Here is a 19,779-nt window from a genome sequence, read left to right on the forward strand (position 1 = left end):
ATATATATATATATATATATATATATATATATATATCATCATCATCATCATCATCATCATCATCATCGTCTAAGTTTGAATATATATATATATATATATATTCAAACTTAGACTCTGATGTTTTTACAGGGGATCGATTCCACAAGGTAAAGGATACTGATGTCTTTACCTTGTGGAATCAATCCCTTGTAAAGAATCGGAGTCCAAGTTTGAATCTTTTGAGCACTACTAAGCGTCGTCTATATGGAGAATCTCTGGATCTCATCAGTGGAATATATATATAGGCATGTGTACATATTTATATATGCATGTATGTGTTTTTGTCCCCTCGTCTTGACATCACATGATATTTATAAACAAGCATCACCATCATACAAGTCAACAAGTGGTATCGTTTGCTTACAATCTTCCATGAAGATATATTGACCATGAGAAAATGTTTCCAACAGATGAAGGTGGGCATAATTACAATTTGTGTCTCAATGAATGTATGCAAACATGGAAAATTTAACATTAAAAGAAAGATATATTATTTAGGTCATTTGACACCAACCCACCCAATAATGACCTTGATTCTATGGCATAAACTTACTGTTATCAAGTGATCTTGATTATAATTTTACATTCAAATTTTGTATTAATTTTTCTTCTAAACACTAGCTTAAAAGTGCTGGAGTTATTTCAAATTGTTATTCATTATTTTTCATATTAATTGAAATGAAGGGGTTGTATTTCAACAGAAACATGATAACAGAAGAATTAGACAAATCAATGAAAAATGTTGGTTTATTTTCTTATTGAAATTTAAGATTCAATTTCATAGATTTCTGTTTTGATTAAAACACTAAATTAACAAATGAATGAATATGGTGTTATAGTTTAGTTGACCTCTCCCCACAAATAATGAACTAATCAAACTAATTCTGTATATGAGTGTGACTTTTACTTATCAGTCCTGTGTAATCTTACCACTGACCTTGTGGAACCATTACTCATTAGAGATGCAAATTGTTTTCTCCAAAACCTAATTTCATCTCCCATTCAAATTTCTCAACACTCATCTGTTCCTTTTACCATCCTTACAACTCTTCAAACCATAAGAGCACATTGTACCAATTCTTGCGTTGTTCCATATGCTCTAGACCTAACAAAGACAATACCTGTCATCATGTCAACTAGTAGTGTAATGTACTTCATCTTACTTCTTTTTGATAACCAATTTGTGATGACCAATGTGGTTGTCACAGAACAATATGTACCTGAAACATTTTCTCTTTACACATCAGTTGTTGCCCCGAATAAGCCTTTAAACATGCTTGCTCATTGTTTTACATTAGAATTTCCCATGTCAAGCATTAACTTTTAACTATCTGGATTGAGATCTTCAAGCTAGGTTGTTGTATCAGTGCATTTATAGGTACTCCTCATGACTTAGACTTCTTTACAGTCTGCAATACATAACAGTCTTATTATTGTCACTGCTAGTCTCCTATAGATAAAATTTCCCAACAATCTTCCCACACCATCAACATTCAGATATACGTAATGTTTTCTAAGAACAGAAGTACTAACTATATCCTACAGTAGAGTAGAGGAATTGATAATCCATTCTCATCTAACATGACTATGATATAAACACTACGCCTTTCAAAACAATAGATCTGCATCACTACACCACATTAGCAGTACTGGCTTCAGATGTGACTGTAGTGTTAAGAAGATCACTTTGCAACTACATGGATTCCACTGCATGTCACCTTGAAGTGTTTTCAACCATTGACCTCTACCTTGGCTTTCTGGGTGAAACTTGTTTGACAGAAACAATGTGGAAGCCCTTTTTTGTGTGTGTGTGTGATAGACTTAATATTTGCATGGTTTAAAACCACCTGCTACATAGATGATTTAATGAATTTCACTGTAAGCTTTTAAACCAGGGCTCCAGTCTAAAAATAACTTCCTTCTTTCCAACAATTACTGTGATCCTGAAAAGTGTCACTGCTACTTTTGTTCCTCTAAATTATTAAAAATATACACAACTAAAACCTCTCAATTCATACAATTCAGGAACCTCACAATCATTGCTAGTTTTTATAATCATCAATTTACTGCTCCCATAACTAGAAGTGACTCCAAAACTTATTGCATATTGGTTCATAATAAGAATCAGAAAGATATTCTCAGCTTCACGGTACCTTTTCATGACTTAGACTTCTTTACAGTCTACAGTACATAACAATCTTATTTCTGTCACTACTAGTCTCCTATAGATAAAACTTCCCAACAATCTTCCCACACCATCAACATTCAGATATTCTACTCTGTAGTCCTCTTTTTCTCTCTTAAGCCTGTTTCTGTTATGGCTTCAGCTAATCGTCTAGAGTTCATATCTAACATTAACGCAATCAATACTATTCAGTTATTTCTCTCCTCCAATTGATGAAGGCCTGAAAAGTTAAATCAACAGCCCTTCTTCCACAAATTCATGAAAAAAAAATGTTCATTTCTGGTAAAGTAACCTTTCATCTACTAACTGTCATATCTTTTACAGTAAACTCATTTTAAAAAACCTATTTCTTGCTTTTAGCATTTTGAGAAATGATCAAAACATATTTTTCCAGTGGAGACAGAAAATTTCTAAACTTACTTTTATATTCCATTATCAGCTCTTATATTGGTACATTTTTAATGTGAGCTAATGCAAATATTGTTTCATATTTTTTTAATAATGGATATGTAAGTATTTATCTCTGTAATACAAATCCATCTTTCTATTTTGTATAGCAAGTAAACATGCTGCATCCATTATTTTTGTCTAGATAGCTCCATGTTAACATTAAAAAAGAAAATGTAGTAAATTTTACTCTATGTTTTCATATCAATTATTTATGAATATGCTTATTTATGTTATTGTCGATTTTTCACAAAGCCTTTTTATGTTAAACATAAAACAGAAATCCTTGATTTGGAATTTGTTTTAGGAATTATATTCCAATAAAATCCTTGATAGGTGTAGGATTAAAATATATAGTCTAATTCAAAGGAATTCAATGATGCTACTTAACCTACCAAACTATATGCCAGATATATTTTCTCTTTGCTTATTTGTTTTGCTTTCCTGTAACTAGAGTAGGAGACTTACCATAAACCCATTGTTGTTCTTCAGCTTTCATAAAACTCCTACTTTGTAAAATTATTACATCAGCTATATAAATTTTGCAAGCACTTCAGTTATGTCAACCTGCATATCTGTGTGTGTGTGTGTGTGTGTGTGTGTGTGCATGTGCATATATGTATGTGTGTGTGTGTGCATATAAACATGCACATATATAAGCACATAGACACATACATTTGTGCTTGCACACATTGTCACCATATTTATTTATTTGTCTTTTTTTGTTTGTTTGTTTTTTAGCCTGCCTTTCTATGCAAATTGTCATAATCTCAACCAGCTCTTATTTGGAGTTACTGCCCTCTTAGATGGGACCAAAATTACATCTCTCTCTTCATTCTATTTTTGGTATGGTCTCTATGGCTTGATATGCTTCTTATTGCTTACCACTTTACTGAGCATACTGAATGCATTGTGGTACCAGCACTAGTGATGTTGTCTTCTCCCTGGGAAGACTAAAGATTCCTCTATACTATGTGTGTCTTTGGGTTCGTTTCTTTCTTTACACAAGTGATTAAAAAAAAAAAGAATTAGTGCAAGAAGGGTGTAAGAACAGAACCAAAATGACAGGAACAAGAAAGTGATAGATAGCTACATGAAGGTTGTTGGTAAGGGGATTGAATAGAAGTGATATCATTCATTCAGAGTGTATTAAAAGAGAGTGATGAAAGTAGATCAGAGTGAGGAGTGATGAAAGTGAGGGATAATGGAAGAGAACAAGAGCATTAATAGTGAGAAAGTGATACATGAGAGAGTAAAGGATGAGAGAGATGATAGATAACTACATGATGATTGTTGGCAAGGAGAAAGAATGATAGGAGGGAGCTGGTGATAGAATAGGCAGTTCTGAGAGTGAGGAGAGGGATGGATATCCAATGATGGTGGAGGGAGTAATGTGAGAGAGAGTTATGGATAACAATGATGATGAGTGATGGTAGGAAAGTAGAAGTTGGTGAGTATCAGTCATGAGTGATAGTGGAGTAATGGATGAGGAGGTTATAACTAGTAATAAAGATGGATGATGATAAGAAAGGATTGCATATGGACAGTTCCAATACAATGCCATCCCTCATTAAATAGGTGGCACAATAGGAGATAGATAGAGTGATAATAAGAAAGTACATTGATTAATGAGTGAAGTGAGTGATAGATGAGAGCGTAACAAAGGGAGAGAGACTTGATCTGAACATAATAGCCAAGCAAGACTTTAATATAGATGTACATTCTCCATCATGACCACCACCATAATTTCTTTTATGTCCTTTTTACTATGCTTATTTAGTAAAGTGAGACCTATCTACTACGGTACTTCACTTCAATTTGGAGTCTCTTGACACCACTCTCATGTCTTCCTTGTTCCATCAACTTACAGTGCTTGACACTTCTTTGTACAAATGAGATCCTGTATACATATCATGAGCCCATTCCAGCACAATCTTCTCTCTTGCACACAACATCTGATTCCCCTTCTATGTAGTCTTTTATTTTGTGCTTTATTATTCATGCTTACTAACATTACACATTGAAGCATTGTATAATCTATCCAGCCTTTACCCAAAGAGGAAATTGCTTTGTTGCAAACCGAGGTAATAAGCTCCTTGATAGCTTTCACTATGTTCATACTCTAGCAGCTAAGCTTACGGGACACCCATTTCTATTGTTACTTAGGTCACCCAGGAAACAAAAGCTACTAACTACTCCAAACTTATATCTGACATGTACTCTTATTGCTTACTGCCCTTCTGCATCTGTCATATATAAAGTTTACTTTCCTTGTTCTTCTGGTGATCCTGCTACACCACTTGAACACCAATGGTTTACACCAGATGTACCTACCATTTTCCAATCCAACGAACTCCTTTAGTCGTTGCTTAGTTTACTCTCAAGCTTTTAGATTCTGGGCTTTATTTCCAGGTTTACTATTTCATCTTTAACTGTTTGATTGACTCAGCTATGAAATCTTGGTCATCATCGTCATCAACATTATCACCATTTCAATCTCCAGTTTTCTATGCTGGTACGGGTCATGGTGTTCATTGAGGTAGATTCTCTGTAGATGGATGTCTTTCCTGTTGCCAATCCTCGCCGCTTTCCCAGCAAGAAAATATTTTCCCATGGTCAAACATATTTTTGCAGAAGACTGGAAACAAATGATACATTTTCGTATGCTAGTGACACTCATTTACAACCATCATGTAATGTTGAGACAAAGACATACATACATGTGCACACACGTACATATTCATACACACACTGTGTCTCCAGACACATGATTTTGACATTCAGATACATGTAGAAGACTGTGTTCTCATTATGAGTTCACCAGCAGACCAACAAAGAGACTGGTAGTTGTATGTTGCTCTTTATATATACCATAACACAGAAAGCAATGATGTATGAAAACAGCCAAATTATTAAAAAAAAAAAAATCACATATGCAATTTTCTACACAATGTGAGAGCTCTGAAATTGCTGATATGAATATTGAAAATATAAATTTAAATTTAACCTATGGAAATGAAGTGTTATAGTGGTAGGTAAAGAAAAAATATTATTTTCGTGCAAAGCAATTAAGGAAATATTTCAATAATAGTGAAAAGAATCAGATTTAGAGTGATAATATTTACAAAGTTATGTAAGAATTGCTAGTACAAAGAAATCCTTGAAAATATAATCAAACCACTTATTAAGATAAATATTTTTTATATATATATATATATACATATATCATCATCATCATTTAATGTCTACTTTTCCATGCTTGCATAAGTCAGATGGAATTTGTTGATGCAGATTTTATATATATAGGCATGGCTGTGTGTTTAAGAAGCTTGTTTCTCAATCATATAGTTTTCAGCATGGCACTTTGAGTAAGTATCTTCCATTTCCCATGCCAACCAAAGCTTTAGAGTGAACTTAGTGGATGGAAACTGAATGAAGCACATCAAATATACCTCTCTATATACATTACTAGCAATGGGAACAGTGTTAATACCAAAATGTAATTTTTATTGTAAGTACCTTGAGAGAATAGTTGAACCTAAGAAGCATCAGCTGTGGTGTGCAAGAGAGACGATTGCACTGGTATGGGCATGTGGCGAGAATGGATGAGGATAGCTGTGTGAAAAAGTGCCACATCCTAGCAGTTGAGGGAACCTGTGGAAGAGGTAGGCCCAGGAAGACCTGGGATGAGGTGGTGAGGCATGACCTTCGAACATTGGGCCTCACCGAGGTAATGACTTCTGACCAAGACCTTTGGAAATATGCTGTGCGTGAGAAGACCCAGCAAGCCAAGTGAGACCTAAATCCAAGGCTTCTGCCAGGATGCGTACCTTCCTACATTGGACACTAAACTCCGCTTGTGAAGACCTGTTGAAGCAAGTGAAATCGAAATTGAAATCAAATTCAATGACAGCACCTCATGACTGACATCCGTGCCAGTGGAGCGCTAAAAGCACCGTCTGAGTGTGATTGTTGCCAGGGCCACTGACTGGCCCCCATGTCGGAGGCACATAAAAAGCACCATTCGAGCGTGATTGTTACCAACATCACCTTACTGGCACGTGGAAAACAACATATGAGCAAGGGCGTTGCCAGTGCCGCTAGACTGGCTCCTGTGCAGGTGACACGTAAAAACACCATTTGAGTGTGGCCGTTGCCAGTACCGCCTGACTGACCCTCGTGCCAGTGGCATGTAAAAGCACCCACTACACTCTTGGAGTGGTTGGCGTTAGGAAGGGCATCCAGCTGTAGAAACTCTGCCAGATCAGATTGGAGCCTGGTGCAGCCATCTCGCTCACCAGTCCCTAGTCAAATCACCCAACCCATGCCAGTATGGAAAGCAGACGTTAAACGATGATGAGGATGATGGTGATGATGATGATGGCCTTGCTTAGAAACTAGTGAGGGTTGGTGGCAGGAAGGGCAGCTGACCATAGAATATTTATCTCAATGAGTTTCATTTGGTTTGTGCGGCATGGAAAAGTTTGTAATAAAACAATGATAATGATGTATAACCAGTTTCATTTAATTCTTTCCAACATGTTTTTCAATGTTACCATGGATTACTTGTAACTTGTTGAGGTAGATTTTTCTCAGTCAAATGCTTTTCTTAATAGTAACCCTTACTTGTTTTTCAAGTAAGGTATTTTCATTTACATGTTGAGTCAATAAAGCCTCTGAAACTATACATGGAAGTGCTGAAAAGTTCCTGGCTTTGGGTAAAAGAAAATACAGGAGGATCAGTTAATTATGATTTTATTCAACATATTCCTCTCTCTCAAATTCACACACATATTGCAGTGGTCCTTCAGTGTTTTTTTTTGGGCCCTGTAAAATAACTCAAAAACTTGGGCCACCAACCAGGAACTTCTTAACACACCCTTGTAGGACTTTTATTTGATGGAGAATGTGAAAAATGTCACCACTTGCTTAAGCACTTCTATTGTATACCTGTACATTACTACTGCAAACTTGCATATACAGGACAATTGTGTCAAGTATATAATAGATTGGACTTCTTTTAAGTGGTTAGTATGAACAAGGACAAACAATCTCAGAATTTCTCCATCAAAGAATCCCTGCTGTCTATACTAGCAAAGGGAAATGGATATAAAACAGTAAAATATGTATAACTCAAATATGTTGCTGTTGTCATAATTGTTTAGCTCAAGGTCAACATTGATCAAATAGACCCTAGCATCAAGAACATTCCAGTTTTGATTATCTTGTTCCTTTTTCAGAATTAGCATATCTAAAGTTACCCTATCCAATATGTCCTTCATCTTTTAAACTGTACATGTTATATGTAAGTTCAGCAATTCTCTGTATTAGTTTGGTTTGGCAGATGGGGCCATACCCAGGGCCTTTGCAGACACTCTAAGGCTGATGAAATCATTGTTGTTAACTTTCTGTTTAAACTATTCCAAGGAGAGAATATATTTACAGTAATCTACAACTAGTCAACAAATATGCTTCTGTCTTACCAAAATATCTAAACACTTTCTTGTTATTTTCTGTCTCCTTATTGAAACCAAATCAAGGAAATTGTGGTTTATATGTTTAGGTTGTGAGTTATTTTGAAAACTATTCCTGACAAGAGAATTTCTCAGCTTTCCATTTTAACTGCTTTTAAAGTAAAGAAATAAGTTTCATACTGCTTCCAAACCAGCTCACTTGATCCACTTGGTCACTTGATCTTGTCACTTATATTATGTCTGCCCTCCCCTCTAAATATCCTAACCCACACTAACTACTATACCCAATCCTTCCTCCTCAGCATGTTGACCATCTGGAATTCTCTCTTTGCCCACTTTTTCTCCCACAATCATCAACTTGCAGTCATTCAAAAAGAATATTAACTATATTAATCTAACCTGTCTGAAAGAGCCTGTGAAGGACAAGAGCACAGACTGCCTATTATTCCAAGCTAAATCATTTAAAATTAAAAACAAAAAATTATGTCCATATTTCTGATGAAACCTGCTGTCGAAATTTTCATTAATTTTAAAACTTATTACAAATTTGGTAGATTTAGTAAAATAACTTTTATATTATTTACTGGTGTTTGGAACATAACAAAAGTTTCTCGGATAAAATTATGATGGAAGATTTTAATTTAAATATAAACAATTAAAAACATTGTTTTTTTTTATATCAATAAACCAGAGGTGGTCTTAGGCAGGTTAGTATCAAAAGAATTAATTTCCCATGATCTGCTGATTCTAAGCATTTTCAAAGAAGAAAAGCTAGACTTTCTCTTCAAGGCCAGGAAATACTTCAGCTTTGAACAATTGCTGACCTCTACAAGGTACAAGTGTGCACCATATTATAGTATTGCTCATATTATAGTATTGTATGTGAAATCATGCAGCTGCTGCTACATACAAGCTTTGTAGTCTGTATCAGAAGACAATGCTATCCAATTAATTAGTAAGACTTCACTAGAACCATTACAACATTGGTGAGCTGATGAGGAACTTCTGCATAGTCGCTGGACTTGCAAGAAATATCAGTCAAATTCCATTAAAAATAGGAGTGACATGTTAGATAATGTAAGATCCAGAATCCAAGGAGACTAGCTGCAGTCTGTAACAGCAAAATTCAATCTATGAAAAATAGTTCATGAGGAAAAAAAAAATCACAGTAAATGAATTTGTTATAAGAAGGGAAAATTTAATATTTCAGACATTATGTTCAGAAATGAGAATATAGAGACTGATAGCATGAGCACAGAAAGGTGGATGATAATGTAACCACAGGTACTTCTCTAAAAGAAGACAGGATGGTCATGGCTGGAATGTCTTTGATCAAATGACTCTTAACCTAGGATAACTTGGAGTTAGACTATAACAATTAAAGCACTAATGTACTGTATCTGTTCTCTCTCTCTCTCTCTCTCCGCCTCTCTCTCTCTCTCTCTCTCTCTCCTGTTATTGTAGTTCTTGTTCATCAAAACTAATAAGCTACACTCCACCTCCATACAAGCCTCTCTAAGACTCCCACTTCTCATTTCATTCACCTCTGCTGTTTCTCACACTCACATTCTGAGCACTTTGCCTCAATCACTCATTCAGAACTGCAACTTTCTACAAGTCCTTCCTTGGCATATTTTACTCAGTAAATATCAACCTACAGAAGATTAACTTGGAACATCAATTATATCATTTTCACCAACCAACAGCACTCACTCTACAAACTTGTTGCTAGACATGCTAAAAGTAGCTGCCGAATCTCCCTCCAATCAGGTTTTGACATCTTGGGCAAAAGAAAGACACAGGTAGGTATACATCAGCCTGTGCCGCTGATGTACGCCTCCAATATATGACAGTACAAAAAGTTCAAAGGACAAGCTGTTAGTTACTGTTTAGCCACAGGCAACCCTGATCCAGTAGGCCTTTAACCAAAAGCATTTGAACTGTGAACACTCAGTATTTTGAGAGGTGTCTAAGACTACATTATCTCATGTGTCCTTTACATATTTAAGAGTGTAAGGTGTGATTTGAAGGAGATTTGGCTGCTATTCCAAGCAGATTGAATGACCACCTAGAACCTTTTTTATGAAACTCATAAGTTTTCAAACCATAAACTAAACATTATGAAATTCAGTAATATTTGAAATATATTTTAATCCTATTTCTTAAGAACTTTTCTAAGGTTATATTTTACTCTAATTATTTCTCTTCTACACCTCATGACTGTAATTTACTTCCCCTAACTCTATTTTCCTCCTTTTTATTTTAATATTTATTTGATTATACTTTGTAAACAATGGCATAGTTGGTTATAGATTTTCAATGGTACAATTGCTGCTTCACTGCATTTACAGTAGCAAGAGTGATAAAGTGGTATCTGTGACACTTGAGCAGAACAAACATGTTTTTGCTCAAAAAGCAACAGTTTATCAATTTACTTTACAATGTTTACATCTTTCTCTTGATATACATTAGTGGCATATATCATCATGCGTGTGTGTGTGTGTGTATGTGTGTGTACACATTCACTCTACACATGCATACACATATTTGAAAAATACATATATAAAAAATCTGCTTTCCTCCTGCCTCTAGTTTACATATAAAGGTGTATCACTCAAAGATGTATTCTCTTTTACTCTCTTTTACTTATTTCAGTCTTTTGACTGTGGCCATGCTGGAGCACCGCCTTTAGTCGAGCAAATCGACCCCAGGACTTATTCTTTGGAAGCCTAGTACTTATTCTATCAGTCTCTTTTGCCGAACTGCTAAGTTACGGGGGACATAAACACACCAGCATCGGTTGTCAAGCGATGTTGGAGGGACAAACACAGACATACAAACACATACACACATACATATATATACATATACATATATACGACAGGCTTCTTTCAGTTTCCGTCTACCAAATCCACTCACAATGCTTTGGTCGGCCCGAGGCTATAGTAGAAGACACTTGCCCAAGATGCCATGCAGTGGGACTGAACCCGGGACCATGTATATGCATTATTTACATACTCAAGCTGTCACATTTTGGATGTTTTGCTGGCTTAAGAGTGGAGGGGCCATACATACACAAAACAGTTTTAATTTGTCCTTTTTACTGTAGTTGCACTGGGCTATACAACAACTAATTTGCATTGAAACTTTGACATGTTTGGGTTCCCTGAAAAAGAATAGAACAAACTGATTCATATTCTCCAGATAAAATCAGTGGAGGAACAGTAAAAATTTGTAAAAGCATTTCGGATTCTCCATTGAAGGTCCTGGGTGAAGATATGCACACAGTCACATCTACAATGTGATATCAAAAAGTTCCCAGACTAGTTGTGTTTAATAAAACAAATAGCTCATTTACCTAAGTCTTAACATCATCTCCTTCAAAATAGTCACCTTGTGCAGCAATACACCAGTCCCAGTGTTCCTGCTAATTTTGGAATCTGGCCTGGAAGTTGTTTTTTGTAAGCAAGTTGAGGACCTTCTATGATTCACTCTTGATTTCAACAACATTGTGTTAAAATGGCACCCTTTGAGCTGCCTTTTCATCTTATAGAAGAGATGGAAGTCTGCAGTTGCTAAATTTGGTGAATAGGGTGGGTGTGGAAATGATACCATGTTGTTTTTGGCAAGAAATACACAAGTGAGGAGAGAGAACTTGGTGACAGGGTTTGTTGTCATCATGAAGAATCTAATTCTTCACACTTCACAGATTCAGTTGCTTGTGCCTAATGTCCTCCCTAGAATGCTTCAAAATGTTGTCGATTGTCCTCCGCTGATCCTCATCCACAAGCTGATGGATTTTTGCCACATTTCCAGGGATGACACTTGTAGCAGGTCTTCCAGATCACTCATCATCTTCCAGGAACGTTCTTCTACTTTTGAAATGCCCGTGCCACTTGAAATATTGCATATGACCCATTGCTTCATTGTCATAAGCTTGCCGAAGCAAGTTCAATGCCTCTGTAGTAGACTCCCTGAGTTTAATGCAAATTTTCATGTTGGTTCTTTGTTTTAGCATCCTGTCCATGATAAAAATCACAGACTAGAGCATACATGTGATCACAAAAACACAAATTTCACAACTTGGGAAGTAAACACAGCAATGTCACTATGCACACAAGCATATGCTGCCATCTGTTGGCACACTACAGTCCAGGAACTTCTTCATACCACCTGTATGTATACAATACATATACGCACACATAAACTGTAATGAAACACGCAAACACTTGTGTTCTATTATAATACATACATCCCTGAATGCACGTTTATCTATATGCATACAGCATGCACTTATATATGCACACGGCATCCAATTCAGGTAACTGCAAAACCGAAGAGCAGTCTTCACTTCAACAAAAGGACTTTACTTCTTTATTAGTGACTGACTTGAATTTTGGGAAGGAAAAAACTTAAATTACATCCCAAAGAAGTATGCGTGTGTTTGTGTGTGTGTGTGTGTGTGTGTGTGTGTGTGTGCGCGCGCGCGTGCAGTGCTTTCATTTACTAAATTCAACTCAAAAGGCAATTACTGTTAGTTAATCCAGGTATTGTAGAAAACATTTGCCTAAGCTTCTGCACAGTTGGATTGAATGTGGTTCACATGATTACAAAGCAAACTTTTCAACCAGAGAGCCATATGTGTGTTACTATTTCACTTCTCTTTTTCTTACAAGAATGTCACTTTCCATTAAGATGAGATTTTATTTATTTTGTTGGCAGAGTTGCTATGTTATCTTACATTTCACTTGTATTTGTTTATGAACTATATCAGCAGTTAACTTTATCAAAAACATTTAACTCTTAAAGTAATCTTTTAATGTGATTTCCAACCATCAGAAATTCTCATTCTTACTTGAATTGCTTATATTTTCAGTTATCTCTTGTTTCTATTTAGCTTATATCATTTGCTTGTACTTATAATTTATGTAAATAGCTAAATAGCAAAATACTCATATCAAAAAATGTTCTAAATTTCATTCCAAATTTAAACTGCATTTAATGCAATTCTTTCCATCTCCGCATAACTGTGCCCTTTCTAAACAGATACTCCTTAAACTTTTGCACCCTACTAACTTAGAAGAAATGATACACCAGATCATGTTGTCATAGATACGCTTTGGCTGAATAAAAGATGGAATGGTCATAACTAGAATGTCTCTAATTTCAAAGTTTTCTCAATCAGTGTTGATATAGAACTAAACAGTAACGATGTATGACTTCTGTAGAAGTTCAGATTTCTGTCCAGATTTTGGGGATTATCAACTACAGTCCCTTTTTTCCAGAAAACAGAATTCTTTTTTCAAAGACAGAATGTTTTCAGCTCTTTTTCCTAATCCATTAATGTAATTCACCTCATATTTTCCATTTTGTCTTTAATTTCAATTTAATTCAAACAGTGATAAATTGCTAACATTGACATCTGCTGCTCTGTAGAATTCATTTTTGTTTCAATTGAACATTTATGTATATGTTTAACCTTTCACATCAATTCAGTATTTCTGGGAAACATTTTCTTGAATTGTTGCACTCCATGCTAAAATGAGGTATTTTCTTTTTCCATCTAGTTTGAGGCAATTAAGGAATTTTGCCCATGGATACAATAAATAATCAGCACTACAAAACAAATTTGAATTTTACTCATAGTTTGTTTTTGTGCAGCAAGCATCCCAAGTTATTTCCTCCTCCAAGTTTTATAGGTTGTCATATTATCACATCATTCACTAAAACTCCATATATCTTTCATAAATTATGCTTTGCTGATAGAGTCTAATAAGGCTTAAACATGTTTTAAATTGTCACCATATTGCTAATGATCTGACTCTTTTCCCATTGCATCCTATTTTTAATTGTAATTTAAATACTGAAGTTCTTCCTGCTGTTTATTTTTTTTCACTAAAGTTGTAAATTCCAACTTTACTAACCACATTAAAATTGCCTGTATGATCTTTGTAGGTCACTGGTTTAGCTATTACTTTTTCAATTGTTGCACTAAAATTTTCCTTGCATCCTTTGGAATCACAAACTTTATATATATATTGTGTAGAAATCTACACGTAAAATAACTCCACTAACAAATGTTTAGATATTTATCAATTAATGTTTCTCTTCTTTTCCAGCCTGAAGGGAGAATTGTTGGTTTAGCTTCTGATATACATGATGGTCTTCTTTTCTGGTCTGATGTCAGTGAAAGCAAGCGTGGTATTTATAGATCTTACTTAAATGGTAGTGATGTACGACTAATCTTGAAAGGTAAGTTAACCATTTCATTTAACTCTTTCTTTAATAGAATTCTATCTCATTTCACCAATGTTCTGTTGATTCACATAAAAACAAATGACAAGAAAGAATTTTTTCTCCTATATATATAATGTTCTGATGATACAACTTTTCAATTCTGATGCAAGTGGAATTCTCTCGAAACAGAGAAAATGTGAGACAAACTCATAAGGTCAGATATCAGAATGTTAGGCCTCACAAAGGTAATGGTAAGAATCACCACAAATGGAGAGTTGCTGTTAAAATGAACCAACATGCCAGCATAGAAAAGTAAATGTAAAAATGGTATCATTGGTGGTGGCGGTGGTGGCAGCGGCAGTAAAAACTTAAAATATCAAAAAGCTCCCCTTATTGTTTTTATTTATTGTATATAAATTTTATAACCCCCCTATCTCATGATACTATGAGGGCAAGGAAATTTAAGGTAATATTAGTTGTAATAATGTTTACATTGCTCTGAATCTGCAAATGTCACAGACATTGACCCTTCTTCCTGATTTTGCCAGCTGTAGAAAATTTTTTGAGTGTCAACATTGTGCAGTGACTGGTGAGGTGTTATGCAGTTTCTCCTTTTTCTCCACACCTCCTACATTTTTCTGCTACTCCTGAGTTGGCAGTCTTTGCTTAACATAATTTGTTCTCAGGGCTTGTTCCTGTGCTGCACAAATTAAAGGTTCTGCCTCTAGTTTCAGACCACTTCTCCACACCCATAACCACTTCTTCTCCAAATTTGTTTCAGCTTCTGTGTTCCTGTAAAATTACTTGTACATCTTTTCTTTCCATCTTCTTTTGGTTTCAGTTTGCTTCTCCTTCATGTATTCAGACTTTTCCTTGCAATTTTTAATTTTCATCTAATTTGACATATTCCTTTCCAATAGCAGCAATAGTTCAGTAGCATTCTTTATGCCCCAAGCTATGCTGTTCTCTTCTACTTTCACACATCCTTCATGACTCATGAATCTTCTTTCCCCTTTCTTCCTTGATGCAGGTAGAACAGATCTTGCAATGGTGTCATATGTATATCTTTTCTTTTGCGTGTTATCTATTTATAAAAGACTCAAAAATTGTTGAGTATTTTAGAGAGCATTTGGTGTTCTAAATATTCTCAGGTACAATATCCTAACTAGTTCTGAACTTCTAAAAACATCTTCACCTGTGGCAACAGCTGCAAATTAAAAGTAACAACATTAAGGGAAGTTATAATATATTCCCGGTCAATACTAGAAAATGCAAAAGAATCAAATATTTTGAATAGTTTATTATGACTTATTAGTAAAAACTTGGATGGAATTTTTGCAAAGCATATCATCATTATTAGTGTATTCATTCCAACCTTGCTTCAGATGAGAATACATTGGATTGGAGTTTCCAAGTGAGATAATAATCTCCCAATCTATCAAACAAAAACAGCCCAAATTTGTTTATGAAGAGAACTGGAAATAAACATCACTGTACGATTAAGCCTTTTGTTTACAAAGTTCAAGCAACATGTCAAAAACATGTCATGAAGTCTAAACTTGATTTTGTGGTGGACTACAAGCAAACATCATCATCAGTGGGGTCATTGTTTATAACCAACAAACACATGTGAAGACAAGGAAAAGATAAACTCACACACACACACACACACACATGACAGTGTAAATGATTTGAGAGAAAAATTGGGTATAAGTAGTATCAGCTGAAGTGTGCAAGAGAGAAGATTGTGCTGATATGGTCACGTGGTGCATATGGATGAAGGCAGCTGCATAAAGAAGTGTCAGTCTCTAAATGTGGAGGAACCTGTGGAAGATGAAGACTCAGAAAGATGTCGAACAAAGTGGTGAGAAAGGATCTCCAGATGTTGAGCCTTACAGAGGAGAAGACAAAGGACCAAGACAATCGGTGATTTGCTGTGCTTGAGAAAACCTGCCCTGCTAAGTTCCTGTCACACTATCCAATCTATGTGAGCAAATGATGACAATGACAGTGACGGTAACAATATACTTGATGAGCTTCTTTCGATTTCTGTTTACCAAATCCTCTTACAAAATTTTGGTCAGGCTGAGAGTTTTGTAGAATATACTTGTCCAAATTGCTATACAGTGGGACTGAACCCAAAGCTACATGGATGGAAAGTAAACATAACCACACAGCTCTCCCTACACCTACAAAAATTGGCCAAGGTCTTCACAGTATGAAGTGCTTCCTAAAGCAAATTTCCTTAGCAAATTTTTATGTAGCAAACTGAACTTCAAATCAGTCATTAGGATTCTGCATTCTATTAATTTTTGTCAAAGTAGGTTTAGCATCTATACATTGGCTGGAATCTACAGAAGAGCAAAAAGACAATCTAGAACTGTAAATGATTTTCAACAAATATTAATTAGCAAACCAGCTGCTTGGGAGGAACATTTCTCTGAATTTTCATCAATAAATTTCTTCTTTCATAAAAACCAAATGAAAAACCAAAGTAAATACTCATCTTGTTGATTAGATTTCCGAAACTATTTCAAGTGTCTAAAAAGGTTTATTTTGTCTTTAAGAAGCACTTCACAAGAATTAATTTGTTGTTGATGTATTTTTTTCTTTTATGAAGAATGCACATTGGCACCTAAAATGCTATATGCTGGTGGAGGGCTGTAACTCTACTATTTGAATAATAACATCTTTTGTTTGAATAGTAATAAGAACAACGACATCAACAACAACAATAACAACAATAACAACAACAATAATAATAATTGAAATTGACTTTCTTAGTTGTCAGAATTGATGGTCATCATTATTCTTGTTTTGCTTACTGTCATTTTAAATTAAAACTTTCTTCCAATTTCGATTTATTTTTCTGACCTTCTGTCTCATTCAATATGTCTGAAGTTCGTTGGAATTGTTTTTTTTTTGTTTGTTTGTTAATGTTTATTGGGTGTCAGGCCATTAATGTTTGTTCTATCAAGTAGATTTCCTTGAGATTTATGAGAATAAAGATGTGCATGCCTATGTTAGTTGGTAGAAACAGTGTATCTGTTTGTATGTATTTGCATAAACATGTGTAATATTTTTATCCATTATATGAATTTATTTCCTGTCATACAACATTACACTTTTAATACTGACCCTTGAATTTTCCTTCATACTGTGACAGAAACACCTTTGCTGTCAGTATAATGAAAACCTTAAATATTTTGTATCCACCTCAGATATTAGCTACTACTGTCAACACCTCTATCTATTGTAGTAGCTGTTACTGTCATTTAGTCTTAAGTCAGTCCTAATCAAATAGATCAGTGACATTCATACCATAATCAGGACCATGATGATAATGATCATCATCATCATTTAACGTCCACTCTCCATGCTGGCATGGGTTAGACAGTTTCACTGGTGCTGATGAGTCAGAGAGCTGCACCAGACTCCAGTCTAATTTGACAAGGTTTCTATGACTGGATGCCCTTCCTAGTGTCAACCACTCCAGGAGTTTAATGAGTGTTTTTATGTGCCACTGGCACAGCTGCTATTTATATTCCAACTCATTTCAGGCATATCATATCTAGGAATATATCATTCAGTGTATCTTTCCTTTCTGTTATTAGGTCAGTTTTGATCCCACAGACCTATGATCAAGGCGTACCATACATGATAATCACAGCTTTATCACATATTGTATATCTAGGCTCACATTCTCAAATCTGCCCTTCCACTTTTTAAGACTATAGAGAGGTGTGCTTTGATTGTTAATTTTAGAAGGTTAAGTGGCCATAGAGTGGCTCTCTGTTGGTTCAGACTGCAGTACTGTATCATCCAGGTATTTCCACAGCTTAGTTATATTCTTCAATCATTCTTATATATACTTAATATACATGGATAGATATCATTATCATCATCATCATCAGTTGATGCCCAGCTTCCATGCAAGCATAAGTTTGATTGTTTGACAGGATTGCAACATGCTTTAATAGTTGCTTTGGTACGATTTGTATGGCTGGATGCCCTTTCTAATGACAACCAGTTTACAGCGTGTATTTTGGCATCAGCATTAATGCTACTAGCAAGACTAAGGGCCTAATGTAGCTCTTGTAACTGAAAGAGAATAGAAGAGAAAGGATGTGATGGCTCTAAGTAGGGTGACGTGAGAAGATGAAGCATGAGCTGAGAGGGTGGTAGTGGCTGAGTGGGTAGAGTAATAGAAAAGGCACTGTTGGAGTAGGGAGTAGAGAAGGGACAAGGGAAAAAATGACTAGAGTTAATGGTTAGTGAGAACATTATACAGAGTGGAAAGGTGACAATGTGTGTTGTGTAGAAGGGGTTCAGGGCTATATAAAATTACCAATGTGTATATGTGCATCTGCACGTGTGTATGTGTGCATCTGCATGTGTGTATGTGGGGAATTTCATAAAATAAAATAAAAATGATGTATGTTATTTTAAAGAACAGATCCACTCAATCTTTAGCACTGCCTATATTATACAAAACCTTAGATCAACTGAACTGATTGGAGTAACTTCTTTTGTTGCTTGTTAAATTTGAAACACCCTTAGAGGAAGTTTATGACTATTAATTGCTTGGATAACATCATTTGATCAAAAATTTTTTCAACTCACTATATTTCATTTGTGATATGCTACCACATTCATATTTAATATCCAGAGCACTATGTATGTGTGTATACAGCATATATGCAAAATATTACCACCATACCACCATACTTATTATGTAGAATAGTTCTTTCCTATTACAATATTTATGTATCTTTTAATTAACACACCTACCATTATTTCTCCACTGGAATCAGTGGTGTGGAACGACAACATAATAACATCTGTCACTTATACTCTACTCAATACTACACATATTCATTTATTTATTCCTTTATTGCTTTCAGTCACTGGACTGTGGCCGTGCTTAGACACCACCTTCAAGAATTATTTCAGTCTGGTACTTACTTCATTGAGGTGTATAGTTGTCAAATTGATAAGTCATGGTACATAAAGGGACATAACTTGAACAGTGCTGGGTTTTAGACTCATAAACACATATGTAGTCACAAGCACATTTGTATAGTCATACAACACATGCAACTGGAGTGCGATCACCTGTGTGTACATATATATATATATATATATATATATATATATATATATATATATGTGTGTGTGTGTGTACAGAGACAGACAGACAGACAGACAGATAGATATGCCACTGGTGAACCCAAAGCTATAGTAGGAAACACATACCAGAGGTGTCACATAATAAAATCAAAGCCAAGAATTACACAGATGTGAAATAAGCATCCTAATCACACAATCATGTCTGAATTTGTATATTAATTTCTCTTCACTAACCACAATGGAAGATAACTTTGGAACAGTGGTGGC

At 35.2% G+C, this 19,779-nt stretch overlaps 1 protein-coding gene across 2 annotated transcripts in view; it reads left to right on the forward strand.

Moving 5' to 3' along the window:
• The window catches only part of LOC106873594 (low-density lipoprotein receptor-related protein 6), a 699,058-nt gene that overhangs the window by 450,684 nt on the left and 228,595 nt on the right, over positions 1-19,779 (forward strand). For both annotated transcript variants that reach the window (XM_052965592.1, XM_052965587.1), the window contains exon 3: positions 14,265-14,397. In XM_052965592.1, the coding sequence (XP_052821552.1) occupies positions 14,265-14,397 (133 nt within the window). The remainder of the gene's footprint in view (positions 1-14,264; positions 14,398-19,779) is intronic.

The sequence above is a fragment of the Octopus bimaculoides genome, chromosome 1, assembly GCF_001194135.2.
Source record: "Octopus bimaculoides isolate UCB-OBI-ISO-001 chromosome 1, ASM119413v2, whole genome shotgun sequence".
Taxonomy (NCBI): Eukaryota; Metazoa; Mollusca; class Cephalopoda; order Octopoda; family Octopodidae; genus Octopus; species Octopus bimaculoides.